This window comes from Heterodontus francisci, chromosome 7, assembly GCF_036365525.1.
Source record: "Heterodontus francisci isolate sHetFra1 chromosome 7, sHetFra1.hap1, whole genome shotgun sequence".
Classification (NCBI taxonomy): Eukaryota; Metazoa; Chordata; class Chondrichthyes; order Heterodontiformes; family Heterodontidae; genus Heterodontus; species Heterodontus francisci.
In genome coordinates, this window is record NC_090377.1 from 25,891,702 (window position 1) to 25,919,128 (window position 27,427).

At 41.1% G+C, this 27,427-nt stretch overlaps 1 protein-coding gene across 1 annotated transcript; it reads right to left on the reverse strand.

The window, feature by feature from the left end:
• Window positions 1-7,218: 7,218 nt before the first annotated feature.
• nifk (nucleolar protein interacting with the FHA domain of MKI67) lies at window positions 7,219-26,954 on the reverse strand. The gene is made up of 6 exons (XM_068034911.1): window positions 26,743-26,954; window positions 17,708-17,836; window positions 13,851-13,959; window positions 10,376-10,587; window positions 9,648-9,713; window positions 7,219-7,642 (listed from the first exon to the last, which is right to left on the reverse strand). The coding sequence occupies exons 1-6, from the start codon at window positions 26,854-26,856 to the stop codon at window positions 7,436-7,438; spliced, it is 837 nt and encodes a 278-aa protein (XP_067891012.1). The 5' UTR covers window positions 26,857-26,954; the 3' UTR covers window positions 7,219-7,435.
• Between the last annotated feature and the right edge of the window lie 473 nt (window positions 26,955-27,427).

Genomic DNA, 27,427 nt, shown 5'->3' on the forward strand with positions numbered 1-27,427 from the left:
GAAAAGCCCTAGCTCCCTCAATCTTTTTTCGTAAGACATGCCCTCCAGTCCAGGCAGCATCCTGGTAAATCTCCTCTGCACCCTCTCTAAAGCCTCCACATCCTTTCTATGAGGCGACCAGAACTGAACACAATATTCCAAGTGTGGTCGAACCAGGGCCTTATAGAGCTGCAGCATAACCTCGCGGCTCTTAAACTCAATCCCCCTGTTAATGAAAGCCAACACAAACATCTCAAGCTAGTCTTTGATGAGAAAGGTGGGAAAACAACCTGCTCTTTGAGTTTTATCTATGTGACTCTGTAAATGACTTTGAGAAGCTACATGAATGACCCAGGGTGCTTCACTTATCAACTATTTGTGCTATGTCGTATTACCATGAAATGCGGCTCATATAAGCTTGTAGAAGTAGCCATTAACAATGGTAGCAGTCCCTTTTGAAGCAACCAAATTTTTTGCATACTGTGTAAAACAATCAGCAAAGTTACAATCTGATATTCATGACAGTACTCCTCCAACAAAATGAAAAAAATGCAGTTTTGGAATGAGATAAAAAGAAAAGACAAATAGTAGCGTTTACATTTCAGGCATGCACAGAAAGTAGAATGTACATGAGTTGTAAGGTACGTTCTGTGCAAGTCTAAACCACTCCAGGACTGGAGCATTCTTAGTTTTTAAAAAAATTGTGAGTACAGTAGTTATCGGCACTTTGAATATAAATAACTACCACCTACGTTGATTTTCTACTGGGTACTGGTTTGCTGGGAAAGGTGCGTAATTAGAAATGCCAATGACTAAGCATAAGCTGCTGAAGGCCCCCAGAGAAAGGTATGTTTAGTGGCTAACAACTAAGTGAACCAATCTGCATTTTTTGTAAACATTTAACTGGCATTTCTAATCTGGCAGTGGGAACCTTAAAGCAAACCCAGTCCACGTCCAATATTGTTGTGTTTTAACACTGGCCACGATAATGGATTCCATTTATGTTCATCAAGTATTATTTTAAAACAATTCTATGTTTGGGATTGTCTCAAAGTTTTATTCAAGGAACTGTAATTCTGTGTATTGTTTAAACCCATTCATTTCATATTTGCTTTTAGTTTTGTACAGTTTATCCTACAGAAATAAATGAAAACAAAATTAACAATGGAGGACTTATATTGTTCTATTTTAAATTGGTATGCTTACAAGTATTTAACAGCAACCCCCACCCAGCTTCATGATCTATCCTCTTCTGAAGGTGTTAAGACTAACACACACACCCTCCCCCTCCAGCACAGGTCACTGGATAACAGTTAGAAGAATGAAACAAGGCTGACTCCAGGGTGGAAGAGCAATGGTGGTCTACTCTGCATTCAGCCATCATTGTTTTTGTTCCATCTGCCTGGGTATCACGCAGTGTTCCCCCTTTCAGTTATCAAAAGCAGATTTAACTGGGCTCCAAGACAATCTGCATTGTTTTTATTAACTGGCATTTTATTGAGCTTTAGAAAACCTAGGTCATACTTCTGTTCACTGTCATGATTACCCACACAATCACTATGGAATAAAATCTTACAAAGTTGTGTGCTTTGCTTTCACAATGAACAACTACAACTTGCCTCTAATACATCATCTTTCAGCGTATGTGGTAGCTTAAGATCCAGCAGCTTGCTCTGAGAGAGTAGTGGCTGAGAGAGTGCCAGTTTATGCATCAAACAAGGAGCACTGTGAGTCTTTTTACAAGATTTGCCAGCAGCAACCACCCATGGTGCTTTGCATATTATTACTATACTAAATAAAGTACTAAAATGCTGCCATCTAGTGTGGATATTTGCATCGCATTCCATGATAATATGAAAGGTACAATTCAGCATAACGGTGCTTGAGATGGCTTGGCCATGTGAGCCGCATGGAAGATGGCAGGATCCCCAAGGACACATTGTACAGCGAGCTCGCCATTGGTATCAGACCCACCGGCCATCCATGTCTCCGCTTTAAAGACGTCTGCAAACGCGACATGAAATCCTGTGACATTGATCACAAGTCGTGGGAGTCCGTTGCCAGCGTTCGCCAGAGCTGGCGGGCAGCCATAAAGACAGGGCTAAAATGTGGCGAGTTGAAGAGACTTCGTAGTTGGCAGGAAAAAAGACAGAGGCGCAAGGGGAGAGCCAACTGTGCAACAGCCCCGACAAACAAATTTCTCTGCAGCACCTGTGGAAGAGCCTGTCACTCTAGAATTGGCCTCTATAGCCACTCCAGGCGCTGCTTCACAAACCACTGACCATCTCCAGGCGCGTATCCATTGTCTCTCGAGATAAGGAGGCCCAAAAGCTCATCCAAAGCTCGGCTGCCTGTATCCTAACTTGAACCAGTACTATTCACTCATCACCTTAGCGCTCGCTGATCTATACTGGCGGCCGGTTCAGCAATGCCTCGATTTTAAAATTTTCGTCCTTTTTTTCAAATCCATCTGTGCCTCTGCTGCCTAAGCCATAAACCTTTGCCACTCGACCTCTCCCTCCTGTTCTAAGAAGCTCCTTAAAACTCACCTCTTTGACCAAGCTTTTGCTCATTGTCCCAATATCCCCTTATGTGGCTTGGTGTCAAATCCTGTTGTGAAGCCTTGGAATCTTTTACTACATTACAGGTGCTGTATAAATGCAAGTTGTTATTGCTGTCCATGCTTTATAGCAACATTTGCAGTATAAACTTGCTGGGAAAAAATATTAGTTAACCAAGAGTGGGCAAAATGTTGCCTCTCCCTTCCACATTGAGACTTTGTCTGTGTGACATTCTCTATCCTCTGGTGAAATAGCATAAACTGGAGCATAGACATCTTTGAACCTTCATGTTTTTGGTACTCTACACAGGACATTTCTAAAAGCAGACAGTATCCTAACAATTGCTTTGTGTGTGTCTGGAAGCATAATTATAACTAGTTCAAAAAGGACATGACATGGGCTGACTAGAACAACCAGTTTGGAATGTCTGTCCTCATGTCTGTCCAAAATCAGGAATTTCTGGGCAATCTCACAGCATTAAATCAAAACCATCATGAAAGCCCCAAATTAAGGCAAGATTGTCAGATAAATTTAATGTGACTACTTCAAATTAAAAGGCTTAAAAATCCAATTGCGTATTTTGATTAGTTTGAAAAATGCAGGGAAATTGAAGCCAGCTGGCAGACTGTATGTGAAGCGAAAAAAATTCTGAAAAGCAACATCAGCTCATTAAATACTAATTGGCACTTTATTAGTAGTGATTCTAACCTTTCCTCTGCCTCAAGTAGGTAATGCATTTTATCCAGAAATATGCAAGAAAACCTGTTCAGATATACACAATCAAAACTACATGGACACATATCTCTAAAGTATCTATCTACATCATAAAAGTCTATTGCATTCAGCACACACTTCTTTAGTGTTGCTTATTTCCTATTACAATTTGTTGGTTGCCTCAAGCAGCAGATCAGAATCAAAAGTGAGCAAGTGATTAAAACAGTGCCAGTAAAAATCTCTAAAGACTTATATATAAAAAAGAATTGTTCAGTCAGAAGAAACTACCGAAAAAAAAGACGTGAACCAATGGACTCACTCAAAATGCTTATTGCCCTTTGCGTCCAATCAAGAGGGGCTCATCTAGATATATTTTGCATAATTTTTTTAAATTCTTTCGTGGGATGTTGGCATCGCTGGCTAGGCCAGCATTTATTGCCCATCCCTAATTGTCCTTGGGATATAGGTTCTTATCTTAGACTTGGTAGCAGTTTGATACAACTGAGTGGCTTGCTAGGCCATTTAAGAGTCAACCACATTGCTGTGGGTTTGGACTCACACGTAGGCCAGATCAGATAAGGACAACAGATTTCCTTCCCGAGAGGACATTAGTGAACCAGATGGATTTTTACAATCGACAATAGTTTCATGGTCACCATTAGACCAGCTTTTAATTCCAGATTTATTAATTGATTCGAATTTCACCATCTGCCATGGTGTGATTCGGACTCATGTCCCCAGAGCATAATCCTGGGCCTCTGGATTACTAGTTCATAGTAATCAGCATCAAATTTAAGTCACCATTTTCACAGTTTAGTGCTGGGAAAAGCCTATCCGACTGTCCCGGAGATTGAAATTCTTACTTGTACCCTGTCCCATATTTTGCCTCCTCCCTACTGCCTCATACTGCTTGTGGCCATCCTTCAAGCCCTGTTCCCATAACTTTCCTTCTCTTCCCATGCATTTATGTGTTGTCTCAACTCCCTTTTGCCACCCATCCTTCAGAGAGCCATTACCACCGTGCTTAGGCCAGCAGCACCCTGCAAATCCCTCCCTAAATTCTGTCACCACTATCATGTGCTGTCAAAATCCAAGACGCCACACCACTTCCCCACCCCCCAAAAAAAAACCACCTTGACCATTTTTTAACCTGATTCCAGAACTCTCTCCTGGTGCTGCCAAACATCAGGATGATCCATCCCAAACCTCCCACATCCTAAATCCCTCTACTTGGTTCTACCATACCCTTGTATCCTTTCCAAAATGCCCACCTTATAGTCAGGTTTCAGAAACACCTTCCCAACACCACCGACCCACAAAGCTCTCCACTCCCCAATAATGCTATGCGTGGTTCCAGCAACCTATCTCCCATCGAAATCTAAGTGGGAACATAGTTGCTCTCATTTTCCACATATCCTGAAGGTTTATAAAAGTGAGATATAAAATAAACCACTAATGATCTAGGCCAAACAAAAATGTAAATAATTAGGAATTTAAAATCAGAAAATATTTGTAACACGATACAATTCTCTGCAATAAAAACCCAACTGGCTAATTTAATTACTGAATCAGTAGCCCTGGCAATATATTGTTAAGTGGCATGAAACAATTTACTTCTGATACACTGAGCAATACCACAGGTTGACATCCTTCCATCTACAAATGATGGACATGCAGCAAATAATCCATTGGAGGGGTGGGGGGGTCCTCTCAGTCCACCTTTGCTGATGGCTGTGAAGGCCAATCCTTGAGAGGTAGGTTCTGCCACAACTGCCATACGTGAAGCTGCGAGTTGTTGTTTTGACGTTGGTTCCTGTTGCCAAGCTGCTGTAGCAACTGCTCATCTTGGTAGTGCACATCAGTCCACAGAATGTGTTGCCACTGCCATCTTTTGCCAGCTAGTGACTCCCAAGTCGACATTTAGTGCCTTCATGTTATGCTTGCAAGCATCCTTGAAGCAGAGCTTTGGGTGCCCCATTGGTCGTCTGGCTCCACTACCTCACCATACAGTAGGTCCCTGGGTTCGCGACTGTCTTCCATCCTGTGGACGTGTCCAATCCACCGAAGCGGCCAGTTTGATTAGCGCCAAAACACTTGGGAGCTCTCTGAGAGGACTGCCACATATACCCATAATGCACCGCAGACAGCGAAGATGGAAATTATTAAGCTTCTTTTCCTGGTAGCTGTTAGTCACCCATATTCTACAGCCATCCAGCAAGGTGCTGAGAACACAGATCTTATAAACCATCAGCTTTATCCTAAGGGTCAGCTTAGTGTTATTCCATGCACGTTTCGCAAGACAGCCAAAGGTGACAGCTGCTTTCCCTATGCGTGCATCAAGGAACAGATTGTCTGTCATTGTGGACCCAAGGTAGCAGAATTTGCTAACCACTTCCAGCGGGGTGTTACTTAGTGTGATCAGGAGCAGAGATGCAACACCTTGTCCCATGACCATGATTTTCTTGACACTTACAGTCAAGGAAAACAAGTCACAGGCATTGGAGACAGTCCATGAGGATTGGTAGCTGTGTTTCCGTGTGAGCGACCAGCACAGCATCATCAGCGTCGAGGAGTTCTCTGATCAAGATCTGATGTGTTTTTGTTTTCGCTTTCAGCCTTGGCAGCAACACCACAGGAGATCGCTATACTAACTTACATACATACACAAACACAAAGCCAGATAAAACTTGAAATACCTTTACATTGATCACTGGATGTGCAAGTTCTATAATGCATCATTGAATACTTTATGATCCATTTTATCTTTGGATGGACAGGAACACTTAGTTTGTAAATTGTAAGATCATATTACTACAAACATCAAATAAATGAGACACCAATATTTTGATTCAAAAGAACTGAAAAAAACCCACACACCGTATCTCCTGTGTATAATGCTGAACCTTGCATGCGTTCAAATTCAATTTGATAGTGAATCATCTGCATATTGCTATATAAATACTTTTTCTGTTTCAGAAACAATGAAAAAGGAAGCGGCAGATTGAAAATAAATTCCACTAATATCACTTAAAAGCACGAGCAGGATAAAAGCAATATTAATGGCTGACAGGCATGCTTTACTCCGTCCTGAATACAACCTCTTTGTATAGTATGTAATGACTGAATGAAGCTCAGCCTAAAAGTATAATTTGCTCCTGGCCAGTTGAATTTTCTTCGATCAGCCCTAACCACTTGCATACACAACAGGGTACCTACAACTCATTTTTGAAGTACATTAAACCCTAAAAGTAATCAGGCCATTTCCATATCAAAATATGATGGGTGCAGCTGTTAAATGTGGGCAATTACAAAAAGCATGCGAGAAATTAAAGTACAGGTGGCATGTTCAGAATGCTGCAAAGTCTGACTCACTGGGGTGTAACCAGAGTGCTGATTTCAAAGCAGGTAGTCAGAATCTTAGAAGCTCTAAAATATAAAGATGGCGTCCAATGACCAAATCTGCTTTACATGACAATTCGTTCATTGAGATCTTTGCAATACCAAAATATCCCTACATATCAAGTTTTCTTGATATTCAGGCTGAGCAAGGAAAGCACAGATTGATCTGGTTTCCTGTCTTCACAAATCTTGCCTATTTCAACCACAACATTGACTTGTTGCCTCTTCCTGCAGTCTGACAATGAAATATGTTAATTGATCTTTTTCATTCATATGCTGACTTGCTGCATACATGCAACCTCTTTGTATGTCTTAACATCTAACTAAGTCCTTCAATATTCATCACATATAATTAAAAAAAAACCATTTATAACTTTCAAATGCCTATTTTAGGCAATAAATTTTTATTCAGAACTGCTGAAATTAACTTGATTGAAATAATTTTGACTGGCAAGAATACCATATTTTTAAATTGACCTTTTTTAAACTTGTCACTGTACAGGAGTATTTAAGGCTACCTGAATGTTTTGGGAATACGAAATTAAGTATTGACAAAACTACCTGCTGAATTACAGAACCTTTCACTTTTAATACATCAACAGACAGATTATCAGGCATCTTAAAGATATTTCATTGTAACTCATGTAAAAATTTGCCCCAACAAATTAATACAAACTGTACATTTCAGTAGCACTCTCCACAACAGAGCGCATCAATGATCGGCAGTTCCCAATGGCAAATAACTGGCTTTTTGGATTCCTCATTTATCAATTCTTCAAGTTTCATTTGCCAGGAAATTTTCTTTTAGTTCTCTTTAATTTCTTTGATTTTTGCATTTTTTCACTTAAAGAAGCCGTCGACTTGATTTTCTTTTTGGCAGTCTTTTCAGTGGGCGGTACCTTGAATGTGATTTCATCATCTGTATCATCAAGAACCTTTAAAGACTGGCGTCGTTTTAGAATGGTAGGTGTGCACACAGGAGTTATATCCTAAGAGAAATGATTATAGTTACAACTGGAATATATAGTTTAGCATCAGATTCAAAAATACTTTGCATCCAACACATTAAGCTGAGGCATTCAACTCTAATATAATTCTGCTGTAAAATGAGCAAATTTGTACTCGGAGAGATTAGAGAATCCGGGATTGTTCTCCTTAGAGTAGCTAAGCTAAAGGGGAGATTTAGGAGAGGCTTTCAAAATTATGGGGGGTTTTGATAGAGTAAATAAGGAAAAATTGTTTCTACTGGTTTGATGGATTGGTAACCAGTGATTTAGGATAATTGCCAAAAGAACCAGGAGACAGACAAGGAGAATTTCTTTCCTCCCAGTGTTATGATGATCTGGAATCCACTACAGGCAAGGTTGGTGGAAAAAGATTCCACAGTAACTTTCAAAAGGGATTGGATATACAGGTAAAGATTAGGGGATCAAGACTAATTGGATAGCTATTTTAAAAAGAGCCAGCACAGGCACATTACACCAAAGGACCCCCTTCTGCGCTGCAAGTTTTTATATTTTGCTCTCCCGATGGCCAGTATCCGAGACACAGGCCAGAAGGAACATGGTACCCAAGATAATGGTAGAAGCGTCACAATTAACCTTAGTGCCCGAATTGGGAAGGGAAGAAAGCTGTGGTTTCCATTCCTGATGGCTATTTAGTAACGTGTGCTTATCTGGAGGTTGGTCAGGTCTGGCTCGGAGTTGGAGTTGCTCCCCACAACTAAACAGCCCAAAATTCAGCATTAAGACACAAGTAAATAACGGACACGGAGAAGATACTGTGGGGCACTGGATACTACAGAAAATAAAAATTAAATTCTGGATATTAAAAATATTTTGGCAGAAATGTGAATCTTCATACAGTACACCACACATACTTACACCTATGGATGTCATACTGCAAAATTAGGCATGAGAAATCAACCAACTTCTTAACCAGATGGTAGGGGAAATAAAATGTTAATAGTAATATATTCATTGTTGGATTCAACTTCAACTAAAGGTCTGAAGATCATCCACCAAGTTTATAATTACAAGCAAAATATTTAAAATTCTAATTACAGGAAAAATATTTACATTTTATGTATATTAGGGCTTTAACTTAAGAATTTTGGGGGAAATCATCAGAGTACAAATATTTTTATACAATTAGTAGCATTGTGTTGGACTGCAGGCAATGGGTCCTATATCCTGCTGGGGTTTTGTTTGCACCTGAAATTTGGCACGTGGAGCTGCAGGAGATACTGTGTTTAGTTGGGGGGGGACTGGGGAAGGAAAAGGAAAGGACCAGAGCTAGTGGTTTACAAGAGCAATGGGGCGAATGGGATGGGGGTGCTCTCTCATTTCACTTCAGCACCCCTAGGTAAACCTTAAAACAGTGTTGATAGCAGATACTATTCCAGACTCCAAGCTCAGCAACTTTATTGTTGTTCCAGTTGGGTCCTGGTTTAAGGAAAAGGAGATGGAAGTCAGGAGCTGCACTCCCATTTTAGGTTTTGGTTTTGCTTATTGCCTGTCTGTTTCTTTCCTAGTGGTAGATGAACTGAATGTTCCAGTTGGATTTGGAGAGCTGAGCATTTTATGTTTGAAACTGCTGTGATTCTGTGTTAAGAATGGTAAACTGAGAGCATGAACCCCAGTTTTGTCAATTGGGTTGACACAGGAGGTATCACTGGAGTTTATATATTTACCACATTGTTTTGTAGGTCTTAAAGGGAGACTAGAGGAGGAGGCACCATGCCACTTAGTGGACATCAGATTCTGCAATCATTGTGATTTCCCACCCCCCCCCCCTCTAATAACAGAAAAAAATTTATCATTGTACCTGTGACTCCCATGATAATGGGAGTCTTTATTATGATATATCCAACTAATCCCATCCATTGTAAAGAAACAACTTCTAAATTCAAAGTTATATAAGTGCACTATGGGAAAATAGACACCAAGTAAAGTCCAGTAACCAGCAAGTTTCTGGATTAACATTTCAGCTTACCTGACTGTTTACTGTATCATTCATTTTTGTAGACGCTTGTTTTTTCTTTTGAGGCAGTACTGCAGCCTGAAGGAGAAGAGATAATAAATCCTTTTGCAATCAATCTTCAATCTCCTGAACTAAATACTGCTCAGTAGCTAAATAAATACTGCAGTTTGAAGCTGTAATGCTATTTTTTAAAAATCATGTTTCTTTATTGATAGAGATCTTGTACATTGGAAAATCTTCCTAATTTATATTTATAAGTTGAAAATAATTTATGCTCAGATTATATATTCAAAGTTTGTACAAAAAAAAATCTTCCTTTCCTCTTCTCTAAAGTCATGGACTAATCCTTATTTTCTTCAATAAATCAACCCCAAATACGTTAGATCTGCTTGAGGACACGCATCATAGCTGTATTGATAAATGAAAAGAAACGTCTGCAAACAACCCTCTATCTACAATAGGTTTATAACTGATGGATAACATTATGAGAAGCTGCTGGGTCAGGGAATTGTATGCTCCCAAATCAAAGTTAATGGATGCGTGAATAACAAATCGCACAAAAGAGAGTAGTGCTCCATGACGTGGGAGATTGCCAGTCATCACTTACCAAAGTTAAAGGATTTGAGTAAAATAAAAAAAAAAACTGACAAATCTGGCAGCCAGCAACCAGACTATTGCAAAAATCTAATAATGTATTGGTTGTCCGTATGATTATCAAATCTTTTATGAAGAAAACTTACAAAACCAGGAAAGTCATAGTCAATTCCTTTCTCAGCAAGCCTTTTTCTTAATTGCCCTTCTTTCTCGAGCAGTCTCTTCGACATCACGCTCTGTTGTTTCAGGGTTCGTTTCTTGTTGTAACGAGCAACAGCCGGGTGGGTAGGTTTCTTAAATGTTGTCTCACTACCTTTAAAAAGTTGTGTGTGTACTTTTTCTGGTGGAAGAACCTGACCTGAGTTGAAAAAAATGAGTACTAGATATGTCCTTGGGTATGCAAATCTTGACAACTTGCATTTTTGCAGCATTTTAATATAGAAAAACATCCCAAAGCAAAAGAGGCAGAATCAGAAATGAAATAATATACTTTAATAACCCTTCTTTCAAGTTTCTACTGCCCAGTTGTAAGGAAGCACATGTGACCTGCTTCAGAAACTTTTGCCAATGTAGATTGAAGATACACAAATGGAACATGTAGGAACTCATTCCCCAGTTTTGCTTTCTTAGCCTGTGATGGAGGAGGGTTAAATCCAAAATACACCTCTTTGCACCCAATCTCTCTCCTCAAGACCACTAATACATTGTATGAGGAAAAGGTAGATACAGGCACATATCTTTCCCTTCATCTGCAAACTAACAGTGCTTTGATATTTCAAATTTTGATGCATCAAAGTTAGATATATTGAAACATTTAGGTGTGGTTGTGCAGTTGCCAACTTTTTCTCAGGCAAAGGCAGCTATGAGGTAAATAACAGTAAAAATCTGCACCACTAACGTGAGCATGATTTTTCAGTCACCAGCAGCAGCACAAGTGTTTTAAAATCGGATGATTCTAAATTCTTGAGGTGACTGATGGGGCATCTCTCCATTACCCAGGAAATCTGATTTTAACACATGTATACTGCCGCTAACCCAACTTCCAGTCTGTCCATCTTCACCATTTCTTCTCAGGAAACTGCTTTCAGTAGCTAGTCTGCAGGCAGAGAATATCAGCTGGATAGCCAGCAGGTACCACCCAAATTTGCAGCCCAGCTCCAATGGAATATGGCAGATTCAACTTGATCTCAGTTTGCAGGCAGTGCAACGGTAAGAATGGGATCAATGCGGCACTAATTTTAGAGGTTGGGTTACATTACGTAACTGTACAATACATTGTTACGAGTTCTGCGTTTCATTGCCCACTTTTTACAGCTGTCGCCAATTGGTAATTCAATCTCATTTGATCAAAATCAACTGAAGTCCAAGTAGGCCTTTTGAATTCAACAGACCCTATTTTAACCGATTCAAAATCCACCCACTAACAGAGTTAAAGTCGGACCCAATATATCGAAACTTCACTGTAATTCATCTCTTAGAAAAAATTCAGCATTAAAACTTTAAAGATTTGGCACTACGTCATACAACATGCACTTATATGATGTCCTTAACATAGTAAAACGTCCCAAGGTGCTTCATAGGAGTGTTACCAAACAAAATCTGACACCAAGCCACATAAAAAGATATTAGGAAAGGTGACCAAAAACTTGGTCAAAGAGGTAGGTTTTAAAGAGCATCTTAAAAAGAGAGGCAAAACGTTTCAGGAAGGGAATTCCAAGCTTAAGGCCTAGGCAGCTGAATACATGGCTGCAGTGATGAAAATCCAAGAGGCCAGAACTGGAGGAGTGCAGAGATCTCGGAGTGTTTTAGGGCTGGAGGGATTTGAAAACAAGGATGAGAATTTTTTAAAAAGGCATTGCCAGACCAGGAGCCAATGTAAGTCAAAGGGCATAGGGTGATGGGTAAATGGAATTTGGTGCGAGTTAGAAGAGGCAGCAGAGTTTTGGACGAGCTCAAGTTTATGGAGGGTGAAAGATGGGAAGCTGGCAAGAGCATTGGAATAGATGAGCCAACAGGTAATAAAAGCATGAATGAGGGTTTCAGCAGCAGATGAGCTGAGGCAGGGGCAGAGGCAGGTGATGTTACAGAGATGGAACTCGGCAGTCTTGGTGACGGAGTGGATATGGGGTTGGAAGCTCATACCAGGGTCAGCTGCAAAAGGCCTAGGTCAGTTTCAGATAGTGACCAGGGAACAGAGTTTATGGGATGCAACAAAAACGGCATGGTCTTACCAATACCCAGTTGGAGGAACTTTCTGCTCATCCAGTATGGATGTCAAAAAATGTGAAAAATCAGATGCAGCGGATGGGTCGTGAGAGGTGGTGGTATGGTAGAACTGGGTATCGTTAGCATATATGTAAAACCTGTCTTATCAGATAAGGTCACTGAGGAGTAGCACGTGAGAAATAGAAGGGGTCCAAAGATAATCCTTGGGAGACTCCAGAGGTAACCGTGTAGGAGTGGGAAGAGAAACCATTGCAAATAGCTCTAGCTACAACTGGACAGATAGGAATGGAACCAAATGGGGGCAGCTCCACACTGCTGAACAATGGAGGAGAGACGTTGGAGGATGGTGTGGTCAACTGTGTGAAAGGCTGCAGACAGGTCAAGGAAAGGTGAGGGGGATAGTTTACCACCAAAGTCACACAATGGCATTTGTGACTTTCATGAGGCCTTTTCAGTTCTGCGGCAGGGACAGAAACCTGTTTGGAGGGGTTTAAACATGGAGTTGAGAAAAATGGGCACTGATTTGGGAAGCGACAACACATTCAGGGACTCTGGAAAGGGAGTGGAAGTTTGCAATAACAGAGAGGTCAAGGATGAGTTTTTTTGAAGGGGTGGGTGGAGAATAGGGGTGATGACAGCAGTACATGAAGGAACCATTAACAATATCAGTTAATATGGGGGCTAGGAAGGGAAGCTGGGTGGTTAATGGGTTGCTGGGAATAGGATTGAGGGAGCAAGAGGTGGGTCTCATGGACACCACGAGCTTGGAGGGGGCATGAGAGGAGTTAGGGGAGAAAAGCAAAAAAGATGCAAGTTTAGGCTAGGGCAGGGGGGAACCTTAGGAGAAGTTTGGCTTGGTTGTCGAGGGGAAATGGCCCTGTGGCACCTGAATGGACGGTCTCAACCTTAGTGACAAAGAGTAGTTCCAAAGAGGAGATTTGTTCCAAGGAGGGCTACAACTGGCCTCAGTAACCTAGGCTAAATTGGGAGGTGGGAGTGGAGGGTGCGGGGTTGAAGTCAGAGCTCTTGCTCCTGAATTACTGGCCTCACTAGAAAGAATTTGAGTTAAATATATAGGGTATGTGGAGAGGATGGAATAAATCCAACTGTTATCCCCACCCAATTCGTCTGTCACCATTATTTCGGCTTACAAGTGAACAGTGGACACCTAAGTGAGGCACTGGAGAGTAGCTATTGCTTATAGGGTTGCATCCAAGCATGAATCAGTGCCAATGAGAAAGGAACAGAATGGGCACAAAACTTCTCATTATAGCCAGTGTTGTTAATTAGTCAGTCAAAGTGAATTATTTCTGACAGTGAATACTTTGCTAATAAGCCACTGGCAGGATGCGTACGTTAAAACTAATAATGAATTGTTTAATGTTAAGTACTCACATTTTAAGAGCCTTTCACCAAATAAGTAGTTGTTCATCGTTTCTGCCACAATTTTGGCAACTTCTTCACATTCAAATTCCACAAAAGCATATCCTTTGCTGCCTCCAGTCTATAGTTTAAAACAAAACGCATCACAATCAAATAGTACCATAACAACAAGTATATCATCTATGGTAAGAATTAGAAATTGTATCAGATGTTCATTGCTTAGTTACCATAAAATTATTTGATAGCATGTTGAAGAGCAAGGTTGTAAATTAACAGTTCAAACAATACATTTCAAATGGTTTTTTCATTCAGAAAATTTCAAACCTAGAAAAATGAAAAAGGAAATCCCTTGTAAATCCTAACTTCAACCATTCCGATACCCAACTGAACTAATAAATGACCTGTTTCCAGATCTCAACCACTGTCATCCCATAAATGAAAGGCGCAACCCAAATCAACATTTTTTGTGAGGTAAGGATCTTAAGCAAGTAATTCAATCAAGGTTGTGTAATGACTAAAAACAAAACACACCAGGAAATTTGATTCTAAAACCTGAAAAACTGGTGATGAGAAAAATTGAGCACATAAAAAAAAAAACACTTTCTCCTAAAGCTCTGGTATCAACAGTTGTAGAATATTTTGTTTTAGGTCTTCCAAACTAATCACTGACATAAATAATACTCTAATTTTCACAGACTTTAAAGTGCTTGAATCCCACTAGAATATAAAGTGCACTTACATGGATGGAAAATGCTGCCACCTGCTGCATGCACATTGTATAAATTTACCCTTCACTAACTATCAAAAGAGAACCAAAACCCAGTTTCCAACTTTAAAAAAAAATTCTTTCATGGGACATGGGTGTCGCTGGCTACACCAGCATTTATTGCCCGTCCCTAACTGCCCTTGAGAAGGTGGTGGTGAGCTGCCTCTTTATTTCGCGAGTGGATAATAAATGAATCGCAATTGACAGCAAATCAGCTTGGTTAATATAGTAAGGTTGTCAAAAAGGTATAAATAGGTAAATGGCCAAAAAATCTTTTTTATAGCTTCAAAACCTGACAAGATTAACACAAAGAAATAATGACAAAGAAAAAAATTACATGACATCGAACAAAATAGTGAATAGAGTAGTGGGATGGACTTAAACTGGTATGGCAGTGGGAGGGGCAACTGAAGGCTATTACCATGTACAGTATAGTGGATATTGGAATGACAGGATCTGGGGAGGACACGGTCACAGCACAGCAGAAGGACGTGCATGTTTATGCAAGGTAACAACTAACAAACAGGTACAGTGCAGGGAAGACTGTAAAGGGGAATGACAGCATTAAAGAACACACTTAACAATACTGGTTACGACCACTTTCATCACTTTGCTGATGATTGAGGGTACACGAATAGGGTGGCAATTGGCCGGATTGGATTTGTCCTGCCTTTTGTGGACAGGATGTACCTGGGCAATTTTCCACAGTTGGATAAATGCCAGTGTTGTAGCTTTGATGGAAAAGGCTGGCTAGAGGTGGAACTAGTTCTGGAGCCCAGTTCTTCAGCATTAGCCAGGACGTTGCCAGAGGCCATTGCTGTGTCCAGTGCACATCCATTTCTTGATGTCAAATAGGTTGAAACTGGTTGAAAACTAGCATCAGTGGTAGTGGGAACTGCAGGAGGAGGCCAAGAAAGACCATCCACCTGGCACTGCTGGCTGAAGTTGGTTGAAAATGCTTTGGCCTAGTCTTTTTAACCATGTGCTAGATTTCCCATCATTGAGGATGGGGATGCTCATGAAGCTTTCTTCTTCTGTTATACAGTGGACATAGAATTCATTGGATGGGACAACTATTGTTATTTCTGGTCACATGCATTTCCTATGGAAATTATTTCCTAAATTATATTTCACCAACTGCTGACAGTATGGATGGGCCTCAGGAATTTTGAAACTGCTGGATCCAATTATTAAGTAAACTCATCACCAGTGGGTGAGAGAACAGAAGAGGAAAAAGAGAGTCAGGACTTCCACTTCTGATCAATATTCAATGACTCCTACTCAAAGTGCATATGTGGATGATGTGGGAGGACAGAATTGGCCTTGACTGTGATGGCCTGCAAAATCAAGCAGCCTATCTCCTGCTAGTCTCCTGCCTAGTCTCACATGAGGGATGAGCACTTTGGCAAGGTACGAGAGGGTCCCCAGGGAATGGAGTACAATAATAAGACTGAACAAGGAAAGGAAAAAAATGGTAGAAAACAGGAGTAGGAAAATCAGGTTGCAAAGTTAAATCTGAATTCCTCCAAACAGCTTGTTTTGCTTGGCATTTTTCTGCAATGGTCCCTGTAAACAGTCAAATTTTGCACTGTGACATTTTATACCTATGTATTCAATTTATTATATAAATAACCTAATTTGTGCAGTCATCTCATTTATACTCAAGGGTTGAGCAGAGACACTTACACAGTGCCTCTTCTGCTTTGCACTTGAATATCTGCAGATGCCTTCACTCAACTCAAGAGCATAAAGGTGTAGCCGTAGTTTGTCTACTCCAATTATCTCCTCTTTTACAGTCAAGATTTTTCACAATATTGCTAAGAACTGAATCAATTTACTGCTGCATCTCTGCTCATTTAAATATTACTGAACAGTAAGATGTAATAATTAGTGTTTTACTAATATTTAAACACGTTGAGTTAACAATACTTAACTATTAGCATCCAAATTAACACTAGTGAAATATCTGGCTATTTGTACAGCACTAACTCCTTACTACACGATTTCTCTCAAAATGTTCATTTTAGAATGCCCACATCCTGCCTTCCCGAGATACAATCCTACAGATGACAGCATTCTTGTGCTACTTTGCCAAAGTGGCCAGTCTTCTTATGTGAGCCTAGAAATTGGGTGCCAATAAGCTACTGGACTATGGAGATGTTGCAAAGGTCAATCCTGCCCCAATTGAGATCCACGCATGCAATTTCCTGCAGGCCCTCTGGGTAGATTTTAGGAGCAGGAACATAGAATGATTTTTGGCTTCCCTCATCCAAGCACAAAGTCAACTGTAGTGATTGACCTCCAATACTACTGCAACTGAGATAGGCTAACACATAATTAACTAGAGATTGAAGTTGGACCTTCCTTTCCATTAAATATGGATCAGTCTTTTACCAGATCAGTGGATTTTTGCAAGGGCATACCAGTGCATGGGAAGTGGAATACTTTTCCAATTTGGACATCTGGTGTCAGCATCCAGTACTGCCAAATCAAGATAAAGCAGTGAAAGGCAAATCAGTGCCTCTCTACCCCATGCAAATATCAAAAACTAACTGCACTGCCAAGTAATCAAAATAAAAATTTCCTTGCCAAGTTCAGGTCAGGTTTCATATGTCCCCAGCTGAGCAGAATAATTCTGCAAAGTTATAATTATAGAATGGTTAAAATTACATAACTGAAAATCAAATCTCTTAATAAATAGCTTGTGCATAATCTCACAAGAAAATGTCCATGTTGAAACAAAAACCCAAAATGTTTGAAATTGGCTACATTTTGAAGATATCAATTATGATAAACAAAAACCTAATTTTCTACACCTTATTCTCAGATCAGGATTTCTAGATATTTCAGATAATACCTTTATACCCTAATGCGTTTAAAACTTAATTTACATCAATGTGAACAAAAGGAGCAATGTGATTAGACAAACATCCTGTCTCTTGGTGATACTTTCCAGCAGATGCTCTTAAAGACAATTATTTTAGAATTTTTTATGCTTCATCCCAGTATCCTGCATAAACAGGATTGGTTGAAATACGGCTCTAACTATTAAAAAAAAGTTTTATGCTTAGTTGAAATGTTTTTGACTGTAGATACTCATTACCTTTCTGCTGCGTGCAAGTCGAATTCTTAACACTGTTCCAAACTGGGAGAAGTACTTCTTGATCTGAGGTTCAAAGAATCCATTGGGAATATGGCCCAAGTAAATTACACCTGATGTCAGCTTTCCAAACTGAGAAATAAAAAAATTGATTAGCTCTACACAGCATTCACATTTATTTTCATGGCACTGTGATACATTCCAAAATAGATCAAATCCATACATGGTATTAAAAAGCAGCAAAATAATTTTCCATTAAATTCATTGTCAACTGCACTACAAAAATGCCAGCAATCATAGGTGAAATACAGTAGACAACAATAGAGGAACGGGAACATTTCAGTCTGGTGCACTAATAATCCATTGGATAGACAATGCACAATGAATGATGGAAGTGGCGCTGATGTAAATTACAAAAGTAGCTTCAGCACCTCCTTACCAGCAGGGAAATTTGAAGTATTTGAAATAGCCAAATAAATTTAAGATAAACTTATTTTCCTCCATTAAAGAGAATAGGAAATGCTCCCCCTATACTTTCCATCCATTTTAAGCACTGTATTTATAGCAACAGTTAGTATTTCATTAACCCTAGTCATGAGGGTTTGCAAATACCAAAGGAAATCTAACTGAAAATTAGGTTCTAAAAACACTTCTTTCAAATCTGACAATCTCACCTAGTTTTTCCCCTTCATTAACCCTGGTTACCTCACATCTTATGACATCATATTTACGCAGCCTGCATCTAGTGGCAAGACAACGCTTAAACAGAGGTTACTATGTTTGTAATTCTAAAGTAAATAATGAATCAAGGGGAGGAGCTAGGTAAGATTACCAGCACAGTACACTTTGCAGCATTCTGAACTCTGAATTTGAAGATAGTTTAAGCTCATAATCTGTGTTGTTACGACTGACCGTTCCAGTCAAAGCCCCGAATCAAAATATACAATTCTGATTGTGGTGGGAGAAATGCACTGATTATTCAATCTCGTCGCTCCACAGATCGCCTAACATATCATTTAAAAACTTTCCAAATTAAAGAAAGACGCAGCCAAATTGTACCATCTATTAACCCCCCGAATGAGGCTAACCAAACCAGGTGTCTTTAAATCAATAAATTAACTCTTTTATTAGAAGAACTAAATTCTTAAACACTATGAAGATAGAAACATTTAAAATAGAAAAAAAATTAGAGTCCTTGCAAATTTACAGTCCAATGTTGCTTGAAGTCCTCACAGCTGTCCGATGCGGAAAGAAGGTTCTTCCACAGAAGAACAGTCCGTAGTCTAACTTCAGCAGTAGGTGATGCTTTCCTTCTCCAGTGAATTTTAACAATTAACGACTTGTAAACACTTTCAATAGAATCAATCTGACTTTAGAGTTTTTGAGGGATAAAAGATTGTCACAGTCTAACTTCCCTTCCTTAAGTTTAAACTTACCAGAGATCTGCGTTTCGGCTTGACTTTTTTTTTTTAAAAAGAATTTTGATAAAAATTAAACAGACTAAATTTCTCTTCTTCACTTTAATTGGTTGAGAGCTCTTTTTCCAGGTGCTGTCATCACAGTTGTCTGTCTATGTCCTCTGTATCTGTGTTCTGAGAACAAACTGTCTTCAACTAAAAAGCCAGTTCAAAATTGAATTGTATCAAATTCTTAATACTCACTCCCAGTGGCTAAATCTATGGTAACGAGAATGCACCCTTTGAATCGCAGTCTCCAAATGGCTGCTTCTAAAGCAACGAAAATGCACCTTCCTATAACTCCTCAGGGCTTGCTGGTTCTTAAAGCAATACTGATTCTTTGCAAGCCTTAAAGGCAAACCACATATTCCTGAAAAAAAACTACAGTAGAGGTGTGCAAAGGAAACCCAACCCAAGTCCGAATGCTGGACCTGGAAACCCGACCTGAACCCGACACATGCCGTCGGATAGCAGGCCTTTACCCACGTACTGATGTAAAAGCCTGCCACCCGACCCGACCCCGAAGGGTCCCAATGACGTGTCGAGTTCAGGTCTGGTGGGGTCGGACTTCCGGGTCCGGAATTTGGGCTCGCATCGGGTTTCCTTTGCACACCTCTAAATGACAGGACCATGACAGTGTTGACAATCCAGTGCAGTACAGGGAAGTTGGTTGTCATTGTCATCGACTGTCCCTCGATTCAAGGATGATGACTACTCAGGGTCACGGGTTTCTGCCATGGGTCTTCATGTGACTGAACAGGCCAATTTTCAACAGCAGATCTTTGGGCACATGGGACAGGACATTCCACAAAGTAATGGGATCCGAGTGCAGGATTTGCTTCCTTTTCTTTCCTTCTCTGCCGCCGCTCTGCCCCATCATTAAGGCATTTGGACTTGAAGCATGATGCGGCTTGATAAACAAGTTGTTGCCATTTTGAACGTTTGGTAGCAAGCTCCTCCCAGTCATCAATGTCAATGCTGCTGCATTTAAAGAGCTTCAGTGTCTTTGAAGCGTTTTCTTTGTCCTCCCCTGCAACACCGGCCACATGAGAGTTGAGAAAACAGGAACCTGGTGGTGGAAATGCTTTTCGGCCATCTGGAAACAGTGTCTAGTCCATCGAAGTCGGATTTTCAGGAGTTTTACCTGAATGCTTCAAGGAGGACACTAGTGTTTGTTTGATGGTCCCCCTATTGAATCCGGAGGATCCGGTGGAGACACTGCTGATGGAATTTCTCTAGCACTCTTATGTGTTGCTGATACACAATCCAGGTCTCACTGCAGTACAACAGCGTGGGGACGACAACTGCTCTGTACACCAGGACTTTCGTTGACTTGCAGTGGTCTTTGTTGTCAAACACTCGCTGCCATAGTTTGTAGAAGGCTGAACTGATGCAGCTGACCCGGTGTTGCATCTCATCAATGGTGGCCTTTTGAGAGAGGTGGCTGCCAAGGTATGGGAAGTGTTCAACATATTCTAGAGTCTCTCCTTCAACATTTCTGGAAGGTGAAATATTTGGCTGACCAGGTGTGGGTTGATATATGAGTTTTGTTTTGGCAACATTGAAGGACAGGCCAAGTGTGTGTATGCAGAATTGACGAGATCGAGAGTGGCTTGCAAACTGTAGATCATGTATGTCTATGGTGGTCAGTTTAGTTTTGGCACGGAGGCAATTGAGGTCAAAGAGTTATTCATCTTGACGGTATTTAATACTCAGACGAGAGGGCAACTGATCTTTGAGGAGGTGAACAGCCATTGCCATTCTCTAGACAGCCATAAAGGCGGGGCTAAAGTGTGGCGAGTCGAAGAGACTTAGTAGTTGGCAGGAAAAAAGACAGAGGCGCAAGGGAAGAGCCAACTGTGTAACAGCCCCGACAATCAAATTTTTCTGCAGCACCTGTGGAAGAGCCTGTCACTCTAGAATTGGCCTTTATAGCCACTCCAGGCGCTGCTCCACACACCAATGACCACCTCCAGGCGCTTACCCATTGTCTCTCGAGATAAGGAGGCCAAAGAAGAAGATTCTCTATACATTACATGAAGTTCACACTTGCCTCTTCTGGTGGATGTCAAAGACTCTCCACAGTATTATTTGAAGAGCAAAAAATTCTCCTTGTGTTGGCACCAAATTTCCTCCCTCAGTCAACACCAGCAGAAACATATCAACTGATCGTTCACTTAATTGCATAATAAAGCCTTAATTCTTCAAAGTAATTCACTGTATGTAAAGCTCAGCTATTTCAGAGGCATAAAATAACGTACAAATCCATATCTTTATCTGACAGAATCCCAGATTCTATCCATCAAGACCACTTATTACCAGCTCTATCATTGCCCACCTGCACTCCTACATCAGGCCCTCTGCTGCGAAAACCATTATAGACGTCTTTGTTAGCAGATTACAACACCTTCTTTACTGGCCTTCCACCTTTCATAAACTGAAACTTGTCCAAAACACTACTGCATGTACCACATCCAGCAAGAAGTCCCGCTTGCATATCAAGCCCATCCTTGTAGATCTCTACAGACTACACATCTTCCACCACAAGTTTAAAATCCTAGCACTTTTCTAATAATCTGTCGTGTCCTTAACTCTGTAATCCTTTCCAGTCCTACCCAAACATTGTTTGATTCATGCTATGGCTAACTGTAAATCCCCTCCCTTCCTTCACCTCACCATTGGTCATCTACACCTGCTGGAGTCTTCTTTCTCGAATTTCCTGCCCAACCTCTCCCTCCAAAACCCTCCTCTTTCACCAAGCATTTCGTCACTCTCCGAATCACTCTTTTCCTACCTCAGTATACATTTTCCTTGTGTTTAGTTTTGAAGTGTCATGGGATGTTTCTTTACAAGAAAAGCAAGTTGTTGTTTTGTTTGGTTTCTTTCTAAAAGAAAATGTGAAACAGGATGCTCCACATGCACCATTTGGTAACTGTACTTGCAATACGATAGCTGGATACTAAGGAAATACAATAATTTACTAAAACAGAAACCTCACTATTATAATATTTAATGTAGTCTAATGAATTTGTTGCAGGCAATGCAGCCTCAATGCAATAATTATACATCACAGCCAATCTAAAACAATGAATTGTATTTATATAGTGCCTTTTATGACTACAAAATGTCCTGTAGTGCTTTACAGCCAATGCTGTAATGTAGGAAATGCAGCAGCCAATCTATGCATAGCCAGCTCCCACAAACAGCAATGTGATGACGATCAGATAATTTGTTTTTTGTGATGTTGATTGAGGAATAAATACTGGCTAGAAAATAGTGCCTTGGAATCTTTTATGTCCACCTGAGAGCAGACGGGTCCTCAGTTTAGTCTCTCAAAAGAAAGACAGCACCTCTGACAGTGCTGCACTGGAGAGTCAACCTTCATTTTGTGCTCAAGTCCTGGACTGGAACTTGAACCCATAAACCTTCTGACTCAGAGAAGAGAGGGCTACCCAGTGAGCCACACCAGAAACTCAAGATGTCATTTACTTTAGAGAAAACACTAAATTCACTGTAGGCCCACTGATTCCAATAGCTACCTTGACTACACTTTCTCACACTCTGCTTCCTGAAAGGACTCCATTTCATTCTTCCAGTTTCTTTGTCTCTGTCACCTTCTCTGCAACCTTCCATACCAGCACTTCTGGCATACTTTCCTTTATCCTCAACCAAAGATTCCCCCAACCAAGGTTGACAGGGCCCTCGACTGCTTCCCGCAGTTCTGCTCTCATCCCTTCCTCTCCCTCCCAGACCTATTAGGGTTCCCCTGGTCCTCACCTGCCAACCCACCAGCCTCCACACATTCAACGTATCATCCTCTGCCTGACTCCACCACTAAAAACATTTTCCCTTTCAGCATTCCATAGGGACCGTTGCCTCCGTGACATGCTGGTCCACTCCTCAATCACCCCCTACCCTTCCCACAGCATCTTTCCATGCAAGCTCAGGAGATGCAACACCTGCCCTTTCACCTCCTCTCTCAGAGTCATAGAGTATCCTCACTGTCCAAGGTCCCAAACACTCCTTTCAAGTGAAACAACAATTAATGTGCATTTCTTTCGATTTAGTATACGGTATTCGCTGCTCACAATGTGCTCTGCTCTACATTGGGGAGATCAAACGCAGATTGGGCATCAGCTTTGCAGAACACCTCCGTTCAGTCTGCATGATCCCAAGCTACTAATCGCCCATCATTTTAATTCTCCACCTTGCTCTCACGCTAACTTCTCTGTCCTCACCCTCCTGCGTGTTCCAATGAAGCTCAACGTAAGCTTGACGAACAGCACCTCATCATTCGATTAAGCATTCTACAGCCTTCTGGACTCAACACTGAGTTTAACAATTTCAGACCGTAAGCTTTTTGTATCCTTTTTCTTTTTCATTTTACTCTCATTTTTCTCTTGTTTTTGCTTTTGAATTGCAGCTGTTCATCCTACTGCCATTTACACCTACACCAGACACACCTTTTTCTTTACTTGTCCCATTACCACTCCCTTTGGCCTTCTCTCTTTTGGCATAATCTCTCCTGTCTTCCACCCTATAACAGACCTTCTCTTTTGTTCTTTTTCCCACCCTCCCCCCTTTCACCTGCTTAAAACCTATTACAATTTCTAAATTTTCCCAGTTCTGATGAAACATTAACTCTTTCTCCACAGATGCTGCCTGACTTACTGAGTATTTCCAGCATTTTCTATTTTTATTTCAGAATTCCATCATCTGCAGTATTTGGCTTTTTTTAATTACTTTTTTTTGCTATGTGGATTAAGGGATAAATATTGGCTAGGACAGAAGGGTAACTCCCCTGCTCTTCTTTGAAGTAGTGCCCTGGGATCTTTAACACCCACCTGAGAGTGCAGATAGAGACTTGGCTTAGCGTCCCACCTAAAAGACAGTACCTCTGACAGTGCAGCACTGGAGCATCAACCTTGCTTTTTGTGAAGTCCTGGAGTTGGTCTTGAATCCACAATCTCTGACTCAGGAGATTACTACCCACTGAGCCACAGCTGACACTCAAGATGAAGAAGATGGATAAAGGAATACATGTATCCACCATAAGAAAGCAAATGTGGACCTTTTGTGTTGGATGACTAATTAGTAATGGTTACATAGATGATCAACACATGGAGAGTCAACTGGAATCGACTGCTATTCCATGTGAGCAAATAAAGTCAGAGTCATTTACGCCACAGAAGGCTGCCATTTGGCCCACCAAGTCAACTGGTCTGGATGACTTGCATCCCAGGTTGCTAAAGGAAGTGGGGATGGAGATAACGGAAGGGCTTGCCATAATCTTCCAATCTTCCCTGGATACAAGGGAGGTGCCAGAGGATTAGAGAGTGGCAAATGTGACACCTTTATTCAAGAAAGGGTGTAAGGATAGTCCTACTAATTACAAGCCAGTTAGTTTAACATCAGTGGTGGGTAAGGTTTTAGAAACAATATTCCGAGAAAATATCAACGAACATTTAGAGACATTCAAGTTTAATTAAGGATAACCAGCACGGATTTGTAAAAGGCAGATCATGTTTGACTAATCTAATTGAATTCTTCGATGAAGTAACAGAGAAGGTTGATGAAGGGAATGTGGTGGATGTTGTTAATATGGATTTTAAGTAAGCATTTGATAACAAACCACATAAAAGGTTGGTTAAGAAAACTGAGGCTCATGGAATAGGAGGGTCAGTGTACAATTGGATAAAAAATGGGCTTAAGGACAGAAAACAGTGAGTCGTAGTAAATGGTTGCTTTTCAGACCGGAGGATGGTAGACAGTGGTGTTCCCCAAGGGTCAGTGCTGAGATGCTGGGACCACTGCTTACATATATATTAAAATGACTTGGATCTTGGAATACACAGTAGAATCACAAAATTTGCTGACAACACCAAACCTGGAGGTGAGGCCAACAGTGAGGATGATATGACTTGCCTGTAATAGAACATAGATAGGCTAGCAGAATGGGTAGAGAGGTGGCAGATGAAATTTAATACTGACAAGTGTGAGGTGATGCACTTTGGCAGAATAGGGAGAGGCAATATATACTTAATGTAGTCATTTGGTAGTACAGAACTTGAGTATTGCTGAAAATAGAGACATGTTGTTGAAGCTTTTGTCTTGCACTCATCAGGACAATCCGCAAGAATACCAATGTAAGGGAAAACAACTTTATACTGTACGAGAAGAGAGTGCTGATTTGTTGTCAAGTGAATTCTGATTGGTAGAGGCATTGCCATGGAGAATGCATTCGTTTATGGTGGCTGACAGTTAACTGCCAAGCTTTGTTTGAAATTTAAACCAGGCAGCTTGACTCTGATTGGTCAAGGCATTGCCCTGAGGAATGAACCAGCGAATGGCCGTCACTTATTTTGTTTATCTGAAACAGGCACAACGTTTGTACATATTCTTTCTGTCTGCAAACTGGGCTGTGTGTTAATATATGTAGCTTCCAGTATGCACAAATGTGCCACACTGTGAGCCCTACTGACTTAATGGCACAATTCTAAAGAGTGTGCAGGAACAGAGGGACCTGGGGATTCTTGTGCATAGATCTTTGAAGGTTGCAGGACATATTGACAGTGTGGTTAGTAAAGCAAATGGGATCTTAGGCTTTATAAAAGAGGCACTAAGTTCAAAATCAGGGAAGTTATGCTGAACCTTTTTAAAGCTCTGGTTAGGCCCCAACTGGAATACTGCATCCAGTTCTGGTCACCACACTTTAGGAAGGATGTGAGGGCCCTTGAGAGGGTGCAGAGGTGATTTACCAGAATGGTTTCAGGGATGGGTGATTTTAGTTACAAGGTTAGATTGGTAAAGGTGGGTTTGTTCCCCTTAGAGCAAAGGAGATTGAGGGGAGATTTAATAAAAACATACAAGATTATTACAGGCATAGATAAGTTAGACAAGGAAAAACTGTTCCCATTAACAAATGATAAAGGACTAAGACACACAGATTTAAAGTTTTGGGTAAAAGATGCAGGGGGTATAATCAGGAAGCACTTCATTTACGCAGCTGGTGGTAATGACCTGGAACTCGCTGCCCACAAGGGTGGTGGAAGCTGAGACGATCAATGACTTCAAGAGGACGTTGGACGGCCACCTGAGAGAAACAGTCTTGCAGGGCTACCGGATGGAGCCGGGGAGTGGGACTGAAAGCAGTCTGAGGTAGAACTGGTCTGGCAAAGGCCTCTTTCTATGCCGTCAATGACTCTACGCCATCAGAAGGTACTCAAAAAGTAAACATTTTTAAGGAAAAGTTGCATTTCAGTCGAATCCTGAAACTATAATTTTAAATGTGTGAAAACTGATTGCAACAGTTGTGCAGATATACCCATCCGGAAGATTGACTGACAGCTGAGCCCAGAACTCGTGCACCCGGCCCCAATGACCTCATCGCAAAGGGGATGTGCGCGCGCACCTGAGCCGGGCCCAGGACTGCAACTGAACTGCCGGCAGCCCCAACGCTCAGTTACTGACTGGCCCGGGCACCAGGAATGATCCAGGGCCCAGTGGGAGTCCCAGCGCGGCTCTGCGCCCTCCCTCCAAACACCGTCGCACAGTTCGAGCTTCCCATCTTCCCTCCCTCACCTTTTGCTGTTTCTTCATCCCCTGCAACTTCCGCTGAAACTCCTGCTGCAGTTTGGGATCGAGCGACATCAACTGCTCGGCACTGCCACTCGGCCTGCTCTTCGTCTCCGTCATGGCTGTGACTCAAAGTTGCCGAAAAATGCCAGGCGCGACCAAAACTCGAGCTGCTCTCTCGGTAACCACGCCGAGAGAGACAAAGAGGTCCCCAATCGCAGCAAGAGTGTCCAACGGGCAACCACTTACCCAATCCTCTCCTCACTCCACCCCCTACTGGGCTGGAGGAACTCTGCTAACGTATCAATTAACTTGCGACCAGCAGCTGGAGGAGGTCATTTGGCCCTGGAATCTGTATAACAACTCAATAAAATCATGGCTGATCTTCAACCTGAACGCCACTATCCCTTAATTCCCTTAGTACCCAAAAGTCTATCGACCTCTGTCTTGAATATAACAGGTGGAATATAATAAATGGAAGTGTTGTCCAATACAAATCACTGACTAGCAACAGGTGTGACAAGAGCAACACTGCTTTAACCTCCTATTAATTTTGGTAGAAAAATCTTACATGTGCAATTCAGGTAAATGTGCTTAACATATTTGCAACAAACATCTGACACCGTTCAGTCACTGTGGAAGTATACACACCCATTAATGAAACATTTGCATATTTTATACCACTTTACCA

What these genes read in the sequence shown, in the direction of transcription:
- nifk (XM_068034911.1), bottom strand. Translation starts at nt 26,856, where the DNA reads ATGACGGAGACGAAGAGCAGGCCGAGTGGCAGTGCCGAGCAGTTGATG. An exon ending in GACTTGCACGCAGCAGAAAG is followed by an intron (nt 13,960 to 17,707) that starts GTAATGAGTATC and finishes TTTAAACTATAG; the next exon opens with ACTGGAGGCAGCAAAGGATA. An exon ending in ATGATACAGTAAACAGTCAG is followed by an intron (nt 7,643 to 9,647) that starts GTAAGCTGAAAT and finishes CATTTCTCTTAG; the next exon opens with GATATAACTCCTGTGTGCAC.